At 44.4% G+C, this 15,096-nt stretch overlaps 1 protein-coding gene across 2 annotated transcripts in view; it reads right to left on the minus strand.

The window, feature by feature from the left end:
- Positions 1-15,096, minus strand: part of TKTL1 (transketolase like 1) — a 28,239-nt gene that overhangs the window by 3,340 nt on the left and 9,803 nt on the right. Inside the window, exons 4-11 of one of the 2 annotated variants that reach the window (XM_044936864.2) lie at positions 14,564-14,755; positions 14,356-14,483; positions 12,964-13,157; positions 9,975-9,995; positions 9,078-9,242; positions 5,465-5,621; positions 3,862-3,992; positions 1,390-1,473 (exon numbers count right to left, since the gene is read on the minus strand). In XM_044936864.2, the coding sequence (XP_044792799.2) occupies positions 1,390-1,473; positions 3,862-3,992; positions 5,465-5,621; positions 9,078-9,242; positions 9,975-9,995; positions 12,964-13,157; positions 14,356-14,483; positions 14,564-14,755 (1,072 nt within the window). The remainder of the gene's footprint in view (positions 1-1,389; positions 1,474-3,861; positions 3,993-5,464; positions 5,622-9,077; positions 9,243-9,974; positions 9,996-12,963; positions 13,158-14,355; positions 14,484-14,563; positions 14,756-15,096) is intronic. The other variant, XM_006043643.4, reaches the window with a different exon arrangement.

Raw genomic sequence — 15,096 nt, forward strand, 5'->3', positions numbered from 1 at the left:
CCTTTTTATGTGTGTATATGTAAATATACATACACACCCCTATATGCCCCTTTGCAAACCCAGCCTTGAATTACTCATGCCATGCATATCATCACACATAATTTAACTCACATCAGGAAATTTACTTCATTTTGTCAGGATAGGACAAACATCATGGGGAAAAAAAGACGAGAGAGATGTGAAAACTCTGAAAACCACATGACTGTCAGCAAGACACCCTCCCTGCCACCCCCAGAGGCAAACAGATGGCCTTGAGTGGGAGTCCATGTAACAATAGCACCTGTACTTCACACTGAAGTGAACAGTTCAGCTTTTCCATTCAGTGGAATGAAACTATGGGGGGCTGGAACAGTTCTGAATATACCTGCTCTCCTGTGGCACTAAAGCTATTCAGGGCTCATTTATTCATTCTGAGCACACTACCACTGTGAATTCTGGTGCAGCCTAGTCCTTATCAATCAAGTTGGAAGTCATGTATTGCTCCTTTAAGAGTGACTATCATTCTTTTACATACTTAAGAAGAGTATTCTAAAAGGCTTATAAGATAAAAGGCAGGACATAAAACAGTCCTACACAGCATGATCTCAACTAAGATATACACCTAGAAAAAGTCAGGAAGAAAACATGCCCAAACGTCTTAAGGCCTGCCCTCTAGGTGGTGGACAATCATGTATTTTCTCCACAGATGCTATCGGCTTTCTGCATGCACAACTCCGAAAGGCAGGCCCACAGACAGCAGGTTGCTGACTGGGCTTGCTGCTCACCCTTCTTTGGCCCTTATCTTCAAAACATGGCTGCAATGAACATTGGGGTACAAAAAAAATAAATAAAATAAATAAATAAATAATAAAAATTTAATTAATAAGCAAAAAAAAAAAAAATATGGCTGCTAACTATCTGTGCTTCCAAGGCTTTCTCAAGGACACAGGAGATAGGAAGCACCCAGCAGGCCTGAAGGTGTGGCCACATCCCACAAAACCAACCTCAGGGCCACACGATGGCCAGAGGCAAGACGGTTCATGTTTGTTATATTCCTGGCCTCTGATGGGCAAAACAAGAACCTAACAGATCTACTACTCATTTGAAATGGGTTCTATCATTTTTTTAGCTTGACGTCTGTGGTAACGTACAGCCAAGCAACTCAAGAGTCTTCAAGTTATTTATCTTTAAGGGTTCAACAGAGACTCCTTTCAGAAAGGAGAAAAGTTAAGTTCAGGCTGACATTGGCAGAATATTCCTTTCTAAAGAAAAGCAGGCAAATATTTTTTAAAAAACTAGAACAAAGGAAGAATGAAGCCTCAACTGTTGGGGCCCCTGACTCTGGCTGTAAAGAACAGTGCTCCCAACACAAACTAATACTGGAAGATACAGGAGAACTTAAGGCCTTACCTTGGCCTGTCCAATCTCAAAGATTTCTTGTGGGGTGTAAATAACAGCAGTTTCTGGCCGACTGATTCGAATGTAGCACATCCCCTAGAGTGTAAATGAATACCAGAGCCACAGTTTAGAAAATAAAACTAAATTTCCAACTAATAAACCTTAAAAAGAAGCTGGGAAGTACTGAACAATTCTTAGTACGAAAAACAAAATGTGCATTCTGGAGCGAGGGATAACCGTCTCTAACCACTGGCAACAGGTCAGGTGTTACTGATCAGGAGGCAAAAGCCTGTGAGGGAAACCGCTGGATGCCCAGTGACAAGCTCTCCATGCTATCATGCTCACCCCTTTGGGAAAGCTTCCTCAGATACACACCAATCTGTCTCAACAGAATGTAAACTCAGGGCACGAGCTCTTACTTACCTTGAATAGAAACCCTAAAACATAATGGTAAACAATTTTTGTCACAACAGTGTGTAATACTTCATTCTTAGAAATACCTTAGATACCAGAACATAAAATTACTCGTCTTCCAATGAGAAGATGTCAATTCTTTTCATCATCATCACCTTGAACATATAAATAGAACTATAAACAAATACTCAAATATCTATAGAGTATTTGTTAATTTGTGTGCATGCATGCTAAGTCATGTTGAACTCTGTGACCCCATGGACTGCGTAGCCCACCAGGCTTCTCTGTCTATGGGGCTTCCCAGGTGGCATTAGTGGTAAAGAACCCACCTCCCAGTGCAGGAGACCTAAGAGACCCGGGTTTAATTCCTGGATTGGGAAGATCCCCTGATAGGGGGAAATGGCAAATTCTCTGTGCCACCAGAGAACCCAATTGTTGAAATCACACACGATAAACTAATACATTAATTTAGAAACACTGCTTCCTTTTGTTCATTTACACACTATGAACCACTTCTGTTCAGTACATTTTTAGGAGGTAAAATTTACTTAAGTGGAGCACACCCTGAATTCTCACAAGTTATACACCATGTGTCTGTCTCCTCAGTTTGGAGAGCATTTGTACTTGCCCAGAAAGTTCCCTCATGCCTCTCCCCCACCCAAGAAGCAATCTCTATTCTGATGTTTCTTTTGAACTTTCCACAAATAAGATACTGCAACACACATGAGTTTGTGCTGTATGTGCAGACAATGTCCAGGATACACCAAGTAGAAAAGTACAGAACCATGTGTGAGCTCACTTAGGTTAAAAAATAAAAAAAAGGTCAAAGAAACTCATGTGTCATACATGTTGGAAATGCCAGGAATGGAACCTGCGTGCTGCATGACCCATCTCAACTGTGCACAGGGTTGTGTGCAGGGCTGGGGGGTGGTAGTGGTGAGGTGAGTCCAGTGACTGCTAGCTGGAGAGTTTGGAAAGGTAAAGATTCTGTTCCCTAAACTTTCCTGCAGCTTCAGGGTTCTGTGTCTCCTGTACTGCAGGCAGATTCTTTACCCGCTGAGCCATCAGGGAAGCCCCTGCAGCTGGGTTCTGGCCAGGAGCCAGGAGGGGCAGGCAGGGCAGAAGTCAGACTCTTACCCTTCTAAGCAGTTTTTGAGGAGGGCGGGCCCCAGGGCTGGGGATTCTAGGGTTCATGTGCAGTTGCAGCTGACAACTCTCCAGCTTTCTGGCTATCACGAGGTGGCAGTCACACAGGCTGTGTCTAACACCCGCACTTGGTGGCTTGTCACTGGAGCCCACTCCCATGGCTCTGCCAAGGACTCTGAGTCCCGGAGCCCCCCAGTTTCCCCCTCTTCTTGACCTAAGTCCCACCCCATACAGGCCGCTGGGAATTTGACCTTGTTCTGCACTGTTTTTTTTTACAATGCAAATGTGTTCATGTTCTACATGCTTCAATTACCCTTTTAGGGGTAATGGCTCTATATTTAAAGGGAATCCTACAGGACTTCCCTGGTGGTCCAGTGGTTAAGAATTTGCCTGCCAGTGCAGGGGACACAGGTTAGATCCCTGGACCAGGAGGATCCCACATGCCGCAGAGAGACTAAGCCCATGCACCGCAACTACTGAAGCCCATGTGCACCCTAGAGCCCATGCTCTGCAACAAGAGAAGCCATCACAATGAAAAGCCTGCGCACCACAACTAGAAAGTAGGCCCCATTTGCCACAACTAGAGTAAACCTGTGCAGCAACAAAGACCCAGTGCAGCCGAAAAAAGCCTGTGATCAAATTACGTGTGTGTGTGTGTGTGTGTGTGTGTGTGTGTGTGTTAGTCACTCAGTTGTGTCCAACCCTCAGCGACCCCATGGACTGCAGACTTCCAGGCTCCTCCGTCCATGGGATTTTCCAGGCAAGAGTACTGGAGTGGGGTGCCATTTAACCTCTGAGCCACCAAATTACTTGTAACAAGTATCTATTACCTTTATGATGAGAAAAATAATATCAAACCATCAGTACCAAACTAGCAGCAGAGCCCAGACACTTCTGTCTGCACCAGTGCTTTCTAAGAAATACCTTGATATTGGCCGCCAGGAAAATAGCATGCTCTGTCGAGATGGCATCAGTTGGATAGAAAATCGTGCAGTTTGGAATGGCTCGGAACATGGCTAGGTCCTCCAGGGCCATCTGGCAGGGGCCGTCTTTACCTGAGAAAGCAAAACCATAGCCCAACAAAGAGACCCCAGTAGGAGCTTGCCCTCCACTGGATGAGTGACTGTGCTGCCTGCCATGGGGGCCACAATCCCAGCAGTCACTACGGACATTGCAAGCAACACACCAGAAGCCACTTCTTGGCCTCGAGCCTCGCCAGCATCTGGCACTCAGTGTGACTGGTACTGCTGCCCTAGGTTACCCGTGTTCTCTTCCAAGTACCAGGTCTCTGCCCCTGTCCTCTTCTCTGAGAAGGGTCCCTCCAGACTCGGTTGTTTCTTCTCTGCTCTTTTACCTTTTCCATCAAGAGATGAAAATTTTCAGACTCGAGTGGTCTCTCATTTCTCATGGCCTTTAAAGTAGCTGAGCATTATAGAACATACCTTCGGGGTGCCCTGGGGGTACTGTTGGAACTCAGGGACTTCATGTAACCCTATGTACACCAGGATGTCCGAGCTCTTCCAGCTAAAAAGGAGACTGTCACCATGGACACTGCCTAGCCTGGGACCGTTGTCTCTCCAAAGAACTCCAGTTCTTCTGGGTTGGACTTAGAACCACTTTTCCACTTGGCTGACTTTAAAACTGACTTTGCACCCAGCCCCAGGAGAGGCCCCTGTGCAGGACCTCCTTTCTTCTGTTGAATCTGGCCCACCCATAGTCTCCTTTGCCAGTTGAGCTCTCCCTGAAGTCCCTGGGACAACACCCAGACGTGCAGTTCCAGCCCTCCCCTCCAGCCTTCTGGCAGCAAGGGTCAGCTGTCAGTCACATCTACCTTGATGACCTGTCCTGCCACAGGCGTGTCAGGTGCCCCATCTTTCTAGAGTCCCCATTGCTATCCTCCACAAACACAACTCCCAGATGTTTCCTAGGCAAGAAACCACTGGGCACTGGCGTTTTGCTTTTCATGCAGTTTGGGACTCCTCCTTCTGTCAGTGATGTTGACGTCTTTGCTCAGGCTCTTGCAGGTTCGTTCCATTTTCCATCCAGTGCTAATGGACACCTCCATCCTCCTCCTGGCTCCCCCATTTCCCATCCACAGTTAATGCCCTGATGTTGAGCTCCTTGAGGCTTCCCATTCTACCTGACCAGGCTGCTTATCCCAGCAGAGCCCTGGCAGGCTGTTTGTCCCAACTCAGACTGAGGTGACCAAACAGCAGGAAAGAATTCTGTGATGCCAGAGTGGCCCAATCACTACCTAGTATGTGGCTTGACACAGAAGAGGCACTCAGGGTAAGTATTTCTCAATGACTGAAACAATGGGCACTTTACAGTAATGCCAGGAGATCAGCTAAAAAGTTACCCAGTTTCTGGAACTTCTAAAACATAATATGGCCTTTTTAAAAAAACAGGTTACAAATAATCAAACTAATATCATGGAACTCTACGTTGGGCAGTTCAACTGCTCACACACTGATCTTTCTCTGTAAAGGAGGGGGGCAATTAAGACGATGGCATTGAGAACTCATACCTACGGACACCCCACAGTGGGACCCAATAAGATTGATGTTGGTTTGCAAGATGGCTCCCATCCGGATCTGATCAAATGCTCGGGTTAAAAAGGCAGCGAAGGTGCAAGCAAAAGCCACGGTGCGACCACGGCTGACACATCCCAGTGCCACGCTCACCTGCATCACAAAGAAGGTGAATCAGAACACTCTTGGAGCCCACTTCCCCTCCTGTTTCCCAGTGTAGAGTGTATGCTTCTCAGGATCACCTATCCTTCGTACCCCCTCACCTCACCACACCCCTCCTCCAGTCACCTACCTGGGAAAATCCCAAACCTGGCAAATTCACCATGTCCCCTGAACACTGCCAGAAATGAGAGGAACTGAAGTGCTGGCCCCATTCCTTCAGATCCAAGCTGGGGAACCTCAGGACACTCAAGGCTGCCCTGCAGTCCTTGTGGGTCTCCTTCCCACTCTCCTCGTCCCTTGCCTCTGTCCCCTCTCCCCACCCTGCTGAATCTCATCCTTCTCCTGGTTTCTCAAGGGGCTCTCTGACCGTGCAGTTGTCCCCTCCCTTCCCACATCACCTCAGTTTCTCCCTCACTTTCCCCTTGCACTCCTGCTCCAGATCCTGCCCTTCGTCCATGTTCTCCTTCCCAGGAAAACCTTGCACACTTTCTCATTTCCCACTTTCTGCACGTTCTCCTTCATCTAGGCTGCCATCCCCTTGAGGGACCTGGAAGGGGCCAAATGCAAGAGATCACCTGAGTTCCTCTGCATTGCATCTGACCTCTGAGGTGCATCCAGCACTAGGGACCACCTGCCTCACTGGATGTTGCTGCTCCCTCCCCGGCTGGATCTGCCAGGAGGTGCACCTGGACTAAGTGCCACACTCCTCCTCATCTGCCCCCTTCACAGGGAACCAGCATGGGGTCCCACGGTGTCACTCTTATCTGCATGATGCTAAGGTCTCCTCTGTCTCTCTATTGCTCACCTCTCCTGCAAAGCCAGGCTCACACACCCTGGTGGCCTTCAAACTAGAAGATGAGTATCTCGGAGGTAAACAAAGACCTTTCAAAGGGTGCATGGCTATGGCTGGTCTCAACATCAAGATCCTTGACTCCCACATCTGCCTGCTAGGGAAAGGGCCCAGGGCCTCCTTCCCACTGTCTCCCTGATAATCACCTCCCAGCAACTAACTGCCAAAAGGTATACTCTCACCCACCATGGGTTGCTCCTTCAGTGGGGCAACATCCTGGAATGTAAGAGCTCCAGAAACAGAAAGAATAATTTGAAATAATCACAGCAGCCTTGAAAAACTAAAAAGCTCAAAAGACTGGACAACAAATCCTTCCGTAAGTCAGGGGTTTTCCAATTCTTCTAACAAAACTGAAAAAGAATCTAACTGAAGTGCCAATCCTTTACAAATAATTTTCCAAAAACAACTGGACATGAAAGATCACTGTGTGATTTTTGGCTTATAGCTGGGACGGGATTCAAATGAACTGAATGACGTTGACGCAACAAAATTCTTACTCTTTCCAGCACCATATTTACTTGAATAAGGTTTTCTGGCACTTACATCATTTAAATACAAATAGATTTTGTTCTGAATCTTACCTCATTCTAGCTCTAAATGTACTTAACTACTGCTACACAAGCTAAAAATTATAGCCATAGCTCAATTCAGAGGAAAAAAATGGTAATGCTCTAAGGCCTGTGGATGTAGGAAACAAATTTTAAAAACCATCAATGTATATGCATAGTTTATTGCAGAATTATCAGTAAAAGGCTTTCATGAATAAGAAGTAGAATGGAATTAAGAATTCAAGTAGAAAAACATGTAATTTCTGACAAAGAGAGCCTTCATGTAACTGGATGATTTAAGTATTCAAGTGTCACAAATTACAATATATGGGAAGTTACATCCTCAGCATCAGTTAAATCTAGATACCAAGGATATATTTAGATGCGAACTTAAAAAACTTAACGAAAAATTTAGATGTTAACTTAAAGCTTTTAGATCTACTTAGAAAAAGACATTCAGCGGTTTGGAAAGCAAACACATTTGGAGATAAATGATCTATCCTCTGACCTACCTGGCACCCCTACCCCCAGTCTAAGAGGTAGTCTAACCCCTCAGGGCTCACTGAGAGCTCCTGTGCCCCCAAAACCCATTCCTGCCCCAGTCTTGTCTGTCTCCAAGGTGCTCTGGCCTATGCCCTATTGCCAGCCTTGGTTCCACCCGGTCATCTACCCTGCATGAGTCTGCATCTCCCCAACCCCACAGCTACTGTCCTGGTCCAAGCTGTCATCTCCTGCCACTCCCCCACTTCCCTCAACAAGCTCTTCTCCATACCAGAGTCTCGGGCCCTTCCTCCTGCTCCCTGAACAGCTCCAATTTGGGAATGCAGGAGAGCTAGCTGGGCGCTCTGCTGGGAATGCTGTCCCTGGATCTGCGTGTGACAGACTCCTTGTCACTTAAGTCTCAGTTTAAATGTCACCTCTTCTGAAAGCTTGCTCCTGATTGGCCCTAGTCATGCTCTTCCTGTAGCCACCAGTTTTATCTGGCAGCACAGGACACTACTCACTTGGTGGCTGCTTCTTTACTAGTTTTTTTTTTTTTTTTCAGTTGCTGGTTGAAAGAATCAATGCATAGGGAAGCAAACTTTTTGAGGCTCAATTCAGAAAAATATGAGTTGTATTTTTTTTCCATTCAAAATGGAAATAGGTTAATGAGACCCACTGAAAAATGCTCATATCCTTACAATTGCAGTGACCTGCTTTACTGAACAGAGGGGCTTAGATTCCAACACTGATAGGGCCAAGGAAGCACCATGAACAAAGGAGCAGGCCAGCAGGAGGCAGGGACATGGCGAGATGGCTGTGGATGCCCATTTAAACAGGGCTCCTGCTTGACTCCAGCCAACTGGTGGCAGGAAGGAGGGAATGTTGTTCCAGTGTTGCCAGATCTTCCCATTCTTTAAGAAAAATCCAGAAATCTGGATTCCATATAAAAATTTCCTGAGCTTAAAAAGCTGGCAACTAATTTAAAATATTTGTAAATACTATTTGTTCCAAACAAAATATCTCTGGTCACGTGAGGCCTGCTGGCCCATAGATTTCTGGCCAGTGCTGTTTCTGACCTCTATGTAAATGTGTGCTATCCTCTGCACTGGTGCAGAGCTTTAGAAGTCAAGGCATTTACTTGCACGAACACTGAAATATCTAGGATATATTAGGCCCCATAATACAAGGTGGAGAGACAGACCACAATTCCTTGAGGTTCTGCACCTACTGGCCACAGCCAGGCAATCCTACAACATCCCAGGGGCCACCTAGAGCTACTAGGGAGCTAGGCATTCTTCAGATTAGGAGCCCTGAAGTCAGATGGCTGCAGCTTGCAGACTCTTTGGAGAGAGTGTGGGGCCATCTAACCATGCCTGGCCCAGCAATCCTGGAAGCCACCCCTCACACTCTTCCTGACTGCTCTCTACTTGTTTCCCTGGAGACATTTTCCCTCCACTTCCTTTACCTTTATAAGTGGAAAGAAAAACTGTAAGGGGGGCGGGCCTCCTCGAGTGGGTCACCATTTGTCAATGAGATGACTCGAAGTGATGTTCCTAGCACACGTACCATGTTTTGCTCAGCAACAAAACACTCGATGAAGCGCTCAGGGTGTTCTCTCTTGAATATGTCAGAGAAGGTGGAGTTCTTGGTATCACCCTTCAGCACAATAACTCTGTCGTTTGCATGGCCTAGCTTGGCCAGAGCCAAACCACATGCTTTCCGAGTAGCTATCTGAAAGTCAACAGCAGAGTTTCTTAGAATGCATTTAGAAGGAAGGCGAAATTTGGTAGAATTATGAATTGTCATCCTCCTTAATGAACAAAGCAAATTTGTAATTCACCAATAATCTCCTTTGGGGTAATAAGAAAGGACTGCTGGGACTTCCCTGGTGGGTCAAGTGGTTAAAACTCTGCGCTCCCAATGCAGGGGCACAGGTTCAAGCCCTGATCAGGGAACTAAGATCCCACATGCCACACATGCTACCAAAAGGGAAAAAAATCCAAAACAACAGGATTGCTAGCCAATCTTACATCCATACTTGGCTCACTTGAGTATCAATTTCCCAAAGATAAATTTATTCTTGTCTCATTCTTATAGTTGATTAAAAACTTAAATTTCCCAACATGCAAATGCCTCTGTAACTTATTTTAATTATAAAGCTGGTAACAGGGGCTTCCCTGGTGGTCCAGTGGTTGAGAATCTGCCCTGCAATGCAGGGGACACTGGCTCAATCCCTGCTCCCGGGAGATTCCACAGCTGTGCAACAACTGAGCCCATGCACCACAACTACTGAAGCCCATGTGCCCAAGAGCCCATGCTCTGCAACTAGAGAAGTCACAGTGTGAGAAGCCGCACAACGCAACTAGAAAGTAGTCCCTGCTCTCCACAACTAGAGAAAGGCCATGTGTAATGAAGATACAGCACAGACAAAAATAAGTATTTTTTAAAAATGATAATACTCACTGTAAATGTTAAAACGGAGAACTTCGGAATCATTATACAAATAATAAATAATTCCATTAGCATACTGTTTGAGACTGGACTGAACCCATGGATTAATCTGGGGGAGAACTGACATATTCACTATATTTTTTCTATTAAAAACCCCCCAGATTTTATATTCCCTCGAAGAGTTAAACATAGAATTACAATTATGATCCAGCAACTCTACTCCTAGGTAATTACCCAAGAGAAAAATACAAATACACAAAAAGCTGTACACTAATGTTCACTGCAGCATTATTCACAATAGCCAAAAGGTAGAAATAACCCAAATATGCAGCAACAGATGAATGGATAAATAGCAGACTCATAAAGTTTACATATTAGATGATCTCATTTATATGAAATGTCTGGAATAGGCAAATCCACAGACACAGAAAGTAAATTAGCAGTTACTAGGGGCTGGGTGGGAATGGAGAGTAATGTTTGTGAATATAGTGTTTCTCTATGGGATGACTGAAATGCTGTAAGATTCAGTGTGGTAATAGCTGCACAACTCTGTCATATGCTAAAAACCACTGGATTGTACACTTCAAATGGGTATATTGTAGAGAAAATTTTACCTCAATAAAGCTGTTATTAAAAAAATAAGGTTTGCCTCTTCATTTATTTATCTTTGTTCATTCATTTAAACACTCTTAAAAAATATTTTTTTAAAACAGGCACTTCACATAGATGAGTACAAAAGTCAAGTTATGAAAGGATACTGAATGAAGAGGCCATCTTCCTCCTGCTCTCCCAGTTCCTCTCTCCAGAGGTAGGGAAATGATAGGGTTGTGAAGTATCCTTTTGAGAATGGTCTACTCACACAGCATGTGAGCTTTTAAAGCTATAGTTTCCTAAGTACCTTAATATAATATAGACCGTATGCATTTATTCATATTTTACTTTTTATTGCTATTGTAAAAAGGAATAATCTCTCAATTGTATTAATACGAGAAAACAATCAATCCTTATATATTAGTTTAGCTACAAGCTCTCTTTCTGGACTCTTATTTCTAACATATTTTCTTATTTCTTTTCTTACTCATTCTGATTTCGATTCTCTTTTGAGTTTTCCAGACATACAACTCTACCACCTGCAAACAGGCTTGCCTTCTCATTGTCAGGATGGAGTCTTTTATTGTGAATGACCACAATTTCTCCTCTCTTAATATTGGTGAATGATTTGCATTACTAATTTGAATTTCACTGATTCTGATACTTCTTTTAAGGCACTAAAGAAATTGAGGCTGGTGAATGTCTTATTTCAGTTCCATTAGTTCAGTTCAGTCACTCAGTCGTGTCCAACTCTTTGCAATGTCTTATTTAGAATTTTTAAATCAATATTCCTAAGTGAGGCTGGCCTGTAGTTTCTTCCTTTGGGCTAGCTTTATAACATTTTGGCTTCATAAATGACCTTCTCCATATTCAAGAAGGTTTGAAATAGCAGAGGAATTAATCTATCCCTTGAAGGTTAAAATTAAATCACTCTTGTAACTAACTGAGCCTGATACTTTGGAGGTATAATTCCTAGACAGTTTTCTCAAATTTTCCTAATGGCTGTTGATCTCCTTAAGTGTTTTTAATAATTTTTATTTGTGGCCATACTGTGCAGCATTCAGCACCTTAGTTCCCTGACTGGGAATCAAATCCACGCTCCCTGCATTGGGAGCGTGGTCTTAACCACTGGATCGCCAGGGAAGTCCCTGACCTACTTAAGCCTTTTGTGTATTTTTACTTAACTTTGGTATTTTATGTATTCCTTAAGAAGGTCCATTTTTAAAATAGGTTTTCAAACCAATTAGCGTATTTTTCTCAAAATTCTCTGAATGTTCTCTCGATTTGTGTTTATCTCCTCTAGTGACTAATTTTATTCATTTATAGTTTTCATCTCTTTAAGTAGACTAGATAATGGCTTGTCTATTGTTTAGTAATTCAGAGAGCCAACTCCTAGATTTGTGTATTAATGTGACTTTTTGTTCTTTCATTTACTAACTTTTTAATCAACTGGCCTGTGTCCTTAATTTCTCCTATTAATATTTACACTTCAAACAAAAAGTTCCAATAATCTAACATATTTTCTAAACATAAACACTTCACCATAATCAATGCTGGAATCAACATTCATTCTATTCTGCACACTTGCACAGGTATTTCTGTAGGATAAATACCTGTGAGTTGCACTTCTACTTTGAAGGGTGTGAACAGCTGGTGTTAACACATATTACCAAAGTACCTTCTGTTAATATGTGCTTTTTATTAATAGCTTTCTTCTGCTTTTAAATTTGCTTTCTAATTTCTCAAAGTCAATTCATTTATTATTAATCCATATTACCAGGCTAAGAAAACGTAAGTAACACTCAAAATGTCCCCAAATAAATAAGGAAAACAAACAAGGGTCAGAAAAATTTCCTTCCTCCCAGGCTCACCACCTTGTTTCCTTAGGTTGTGAAGAGCCTGCCTATTTTGGATCTGCTGTAATATACCAGAAGGCAGGACACAAAAATCATGATAAAAACAGAAAGGGTTAATCAGGGTTTCATGTCTAATTTGTTTCCTTTTTGAAGAACTGGTCTTCAGTGAACTGGTGCTCTTCCTTGTGTAATTCAGGGATTAAGCCCAAAACATCAATCCAGCTAGGCCCCTGTCCTTCAAGTTTACATACAATCATGGAGTTTCATGCACAATGGTCTGCCAGACTACAGACTGAATTTAGGAAGCAAGCAAAAGCTGCGTAACACTGGATGCAAATAAGTAATGACTGACTGGTAAGAAAGTTCAGACCCGAGTTAAGTTTGAAATCAAAGATTAAATATCAAAATAGTTAAAAGACAAGGTAAATCCATCTTTGTTGCTTATAACCTTCAGCTAAATGCCACACCACCTAAGAATTGGTTCATTTGGGGAAATCAGAGTAAACAAGAGTCCTCTGTATTTAGCAAAAACAGAGAAAAAACAGTTTGCCTACCACATCACTGATTTCATAATCAGGTGGAGAGGTCATTTCTATATTTGAGATGTTGATTTGAGGCGAGTCTTCAATAGGGGCTTTTGGTTCAAGACTCCTGTTGGTCTCTATCTGGCTCTCAATTAATTTGATAATTGCATCTGCTCTTTCTTTTGGCATTGGCTTTCCGTGCCAATTTTCTGCATCTTCAACACCTGTAACCCAATGGATAAAAGACATTTATTCTGTAACTCACGAGCTCCTGTTTAGTCATCTGAAAGACATTTGGAAGGGAAAGATGTCAGCCACAGAGTAAAAACCTGGCACAGGGGGCCTGACATGGTACTGCGGTGGCAGGAGACAGCCTGGACAAAGGCCGAGAGGCTCTTAAGGGGGCCACTGGCCAATGTGCTGGTGAATGGAGGGAACGGTGAGGGAGACGAGGCTGGAGACAGGCAGGGAGGATCCTGTGGGTACAAAGAGTTTGAGTTTTGCCCAAAGCAAGATGGGAAACTCCTGAAGGGTTTGGAAATGGGGGAGGTAACTGATAAGATCCATGTTGTAGAAAGATCACCAAGGCAGGCATATGAGGATTGGCTTGAGGAGTCTGAAGTGAGGGAGAGAAGACCAGGCTTGGGCAAGAGAGGTGGAGAGGAGTGAACAGACTTGAGACATATGTTAGGAGCAGAATCAATTAGAATGGATGACAGTGGGGGTATGTGTGGGGGGCACATAAAGGAGAGGTGGAGGCAAAGAAATACCTAGGTTTATTACAGGAGCAAATTGGGCAAGTTGTCATTTATTGAACTGAGTATACCAGAAGACTATTTTGAGGAGAAATCAGAGAATAGTTTTCTTCTAAAATGTTAGTATTAAGAACACACCAGAAATCACTCCCACTGCAACTATTTATACTGGAGATGAACAACTTTAGTTGTCCGCTTTGAAATCTGCAAGAAGTTACAACTTTCAACCCCCCCCCTCCCGTCAGTTCCACAGCTGCCTTTCCCAGAGGGGCCACTTTACTAGCGGCCTGTGTGTCCTCCCAGGTAGCGTGGGCACAGGCCATCGCATGCATGTGCATACATTCCTATTTATGTATCTGCTCACACACCCTCTCTGACTCTGCATGCCCCATGGAGATGGTTCCCTGCTGGTCCGATAACTGATGGACTATCCTCCCAGCCACTCCCTCGTGCTCACTTACTGGGCGTCTGGGTTTCCCCTCCCCAGCCCTGACCAGATCTGCTATTTACAAGCATCAAGGAGAGCGAGAGCATCTGGCACATGTCAGAAGCGTAATCACTGTGCGTGAAGTCAGCTGTCTGTCTGCTCAGCGAGCCTCAGCCTCCTTCTGCCTCATGTGCTGTGCAGGGGCTGACAACCCTAAGCATAAAATCAACACTTCCTTACTTGAAACGCCCCGGCCCTTGAAGGTCTTGGCAACCACAGCTGTGGGCTTGTTCTTCATGTGAGCTGCCTGCCAGAACACCTCGCACAGTGCCTCCACGTCACGGCCATCCACTACCGAAGTATTCCACCTGTCAACAGAAGCAGCAGCCAGGTTACAAGGCGAAGGGGGAAGGACCAGAAAGAAGGTGACACCAAATAGGAAAATTACCCAAAGGCTTCGCAGCGCTTCTGATAGACATCTATGGAGTGCTCGAGAGGCAAAGTGGTGCTGTGGGTCAGGCGATGCACATCAAAGATGGCCACAAGATTGTCCAGACCGTAGTGGGATGCAAAGGCCAGGGCCTCCCAGACGGAGCCTTCCCAAGACTCGACATCTCCCAAGAGGCAGAATACCCGGTAGCTGGGGCAAGTCAAGAGAGGTTAGGACCCTGCCTGGGGCTCCTCTGAGCCATTCGAACAAGTACATTTCACAAAGAGAAACGGAGGAAGAGAATGAAGCAGGTGCTTCAGATCAGCAGGTTCCTATGAGACAATTTCCCTTATCAAAGCTGCCCAAACTCAACAACTGAGGAATCGCAGCTTTAAAAGCTTGGGCTTCATGAGGTGGGCTGCACCTTTGGCTAGTTCTCTCATTCTAGCTGCAGACACTATTTCCAGGTTCTTCTTCAACTTCTCCAGGTCCAATAAACAAGAGGGGATGGAGAGAAGGCCCTTAAACACCCAAACATTCACATATACAGC

This window comes from Bubalus bubalis, chromosome X (assembly GCF_019923935.1).
Source record: "Bubalus bubalis isolate 160015118507 breed Murrah chromosome X, NDDB_SH_1, whole genome shotgun sequence".
Lineage (NCBI taxonomy): Eukaryota > Metazoa > Chordata > Mammalia > Artiodactyla > Bovidae > Bubalus > Bubalus bubalis.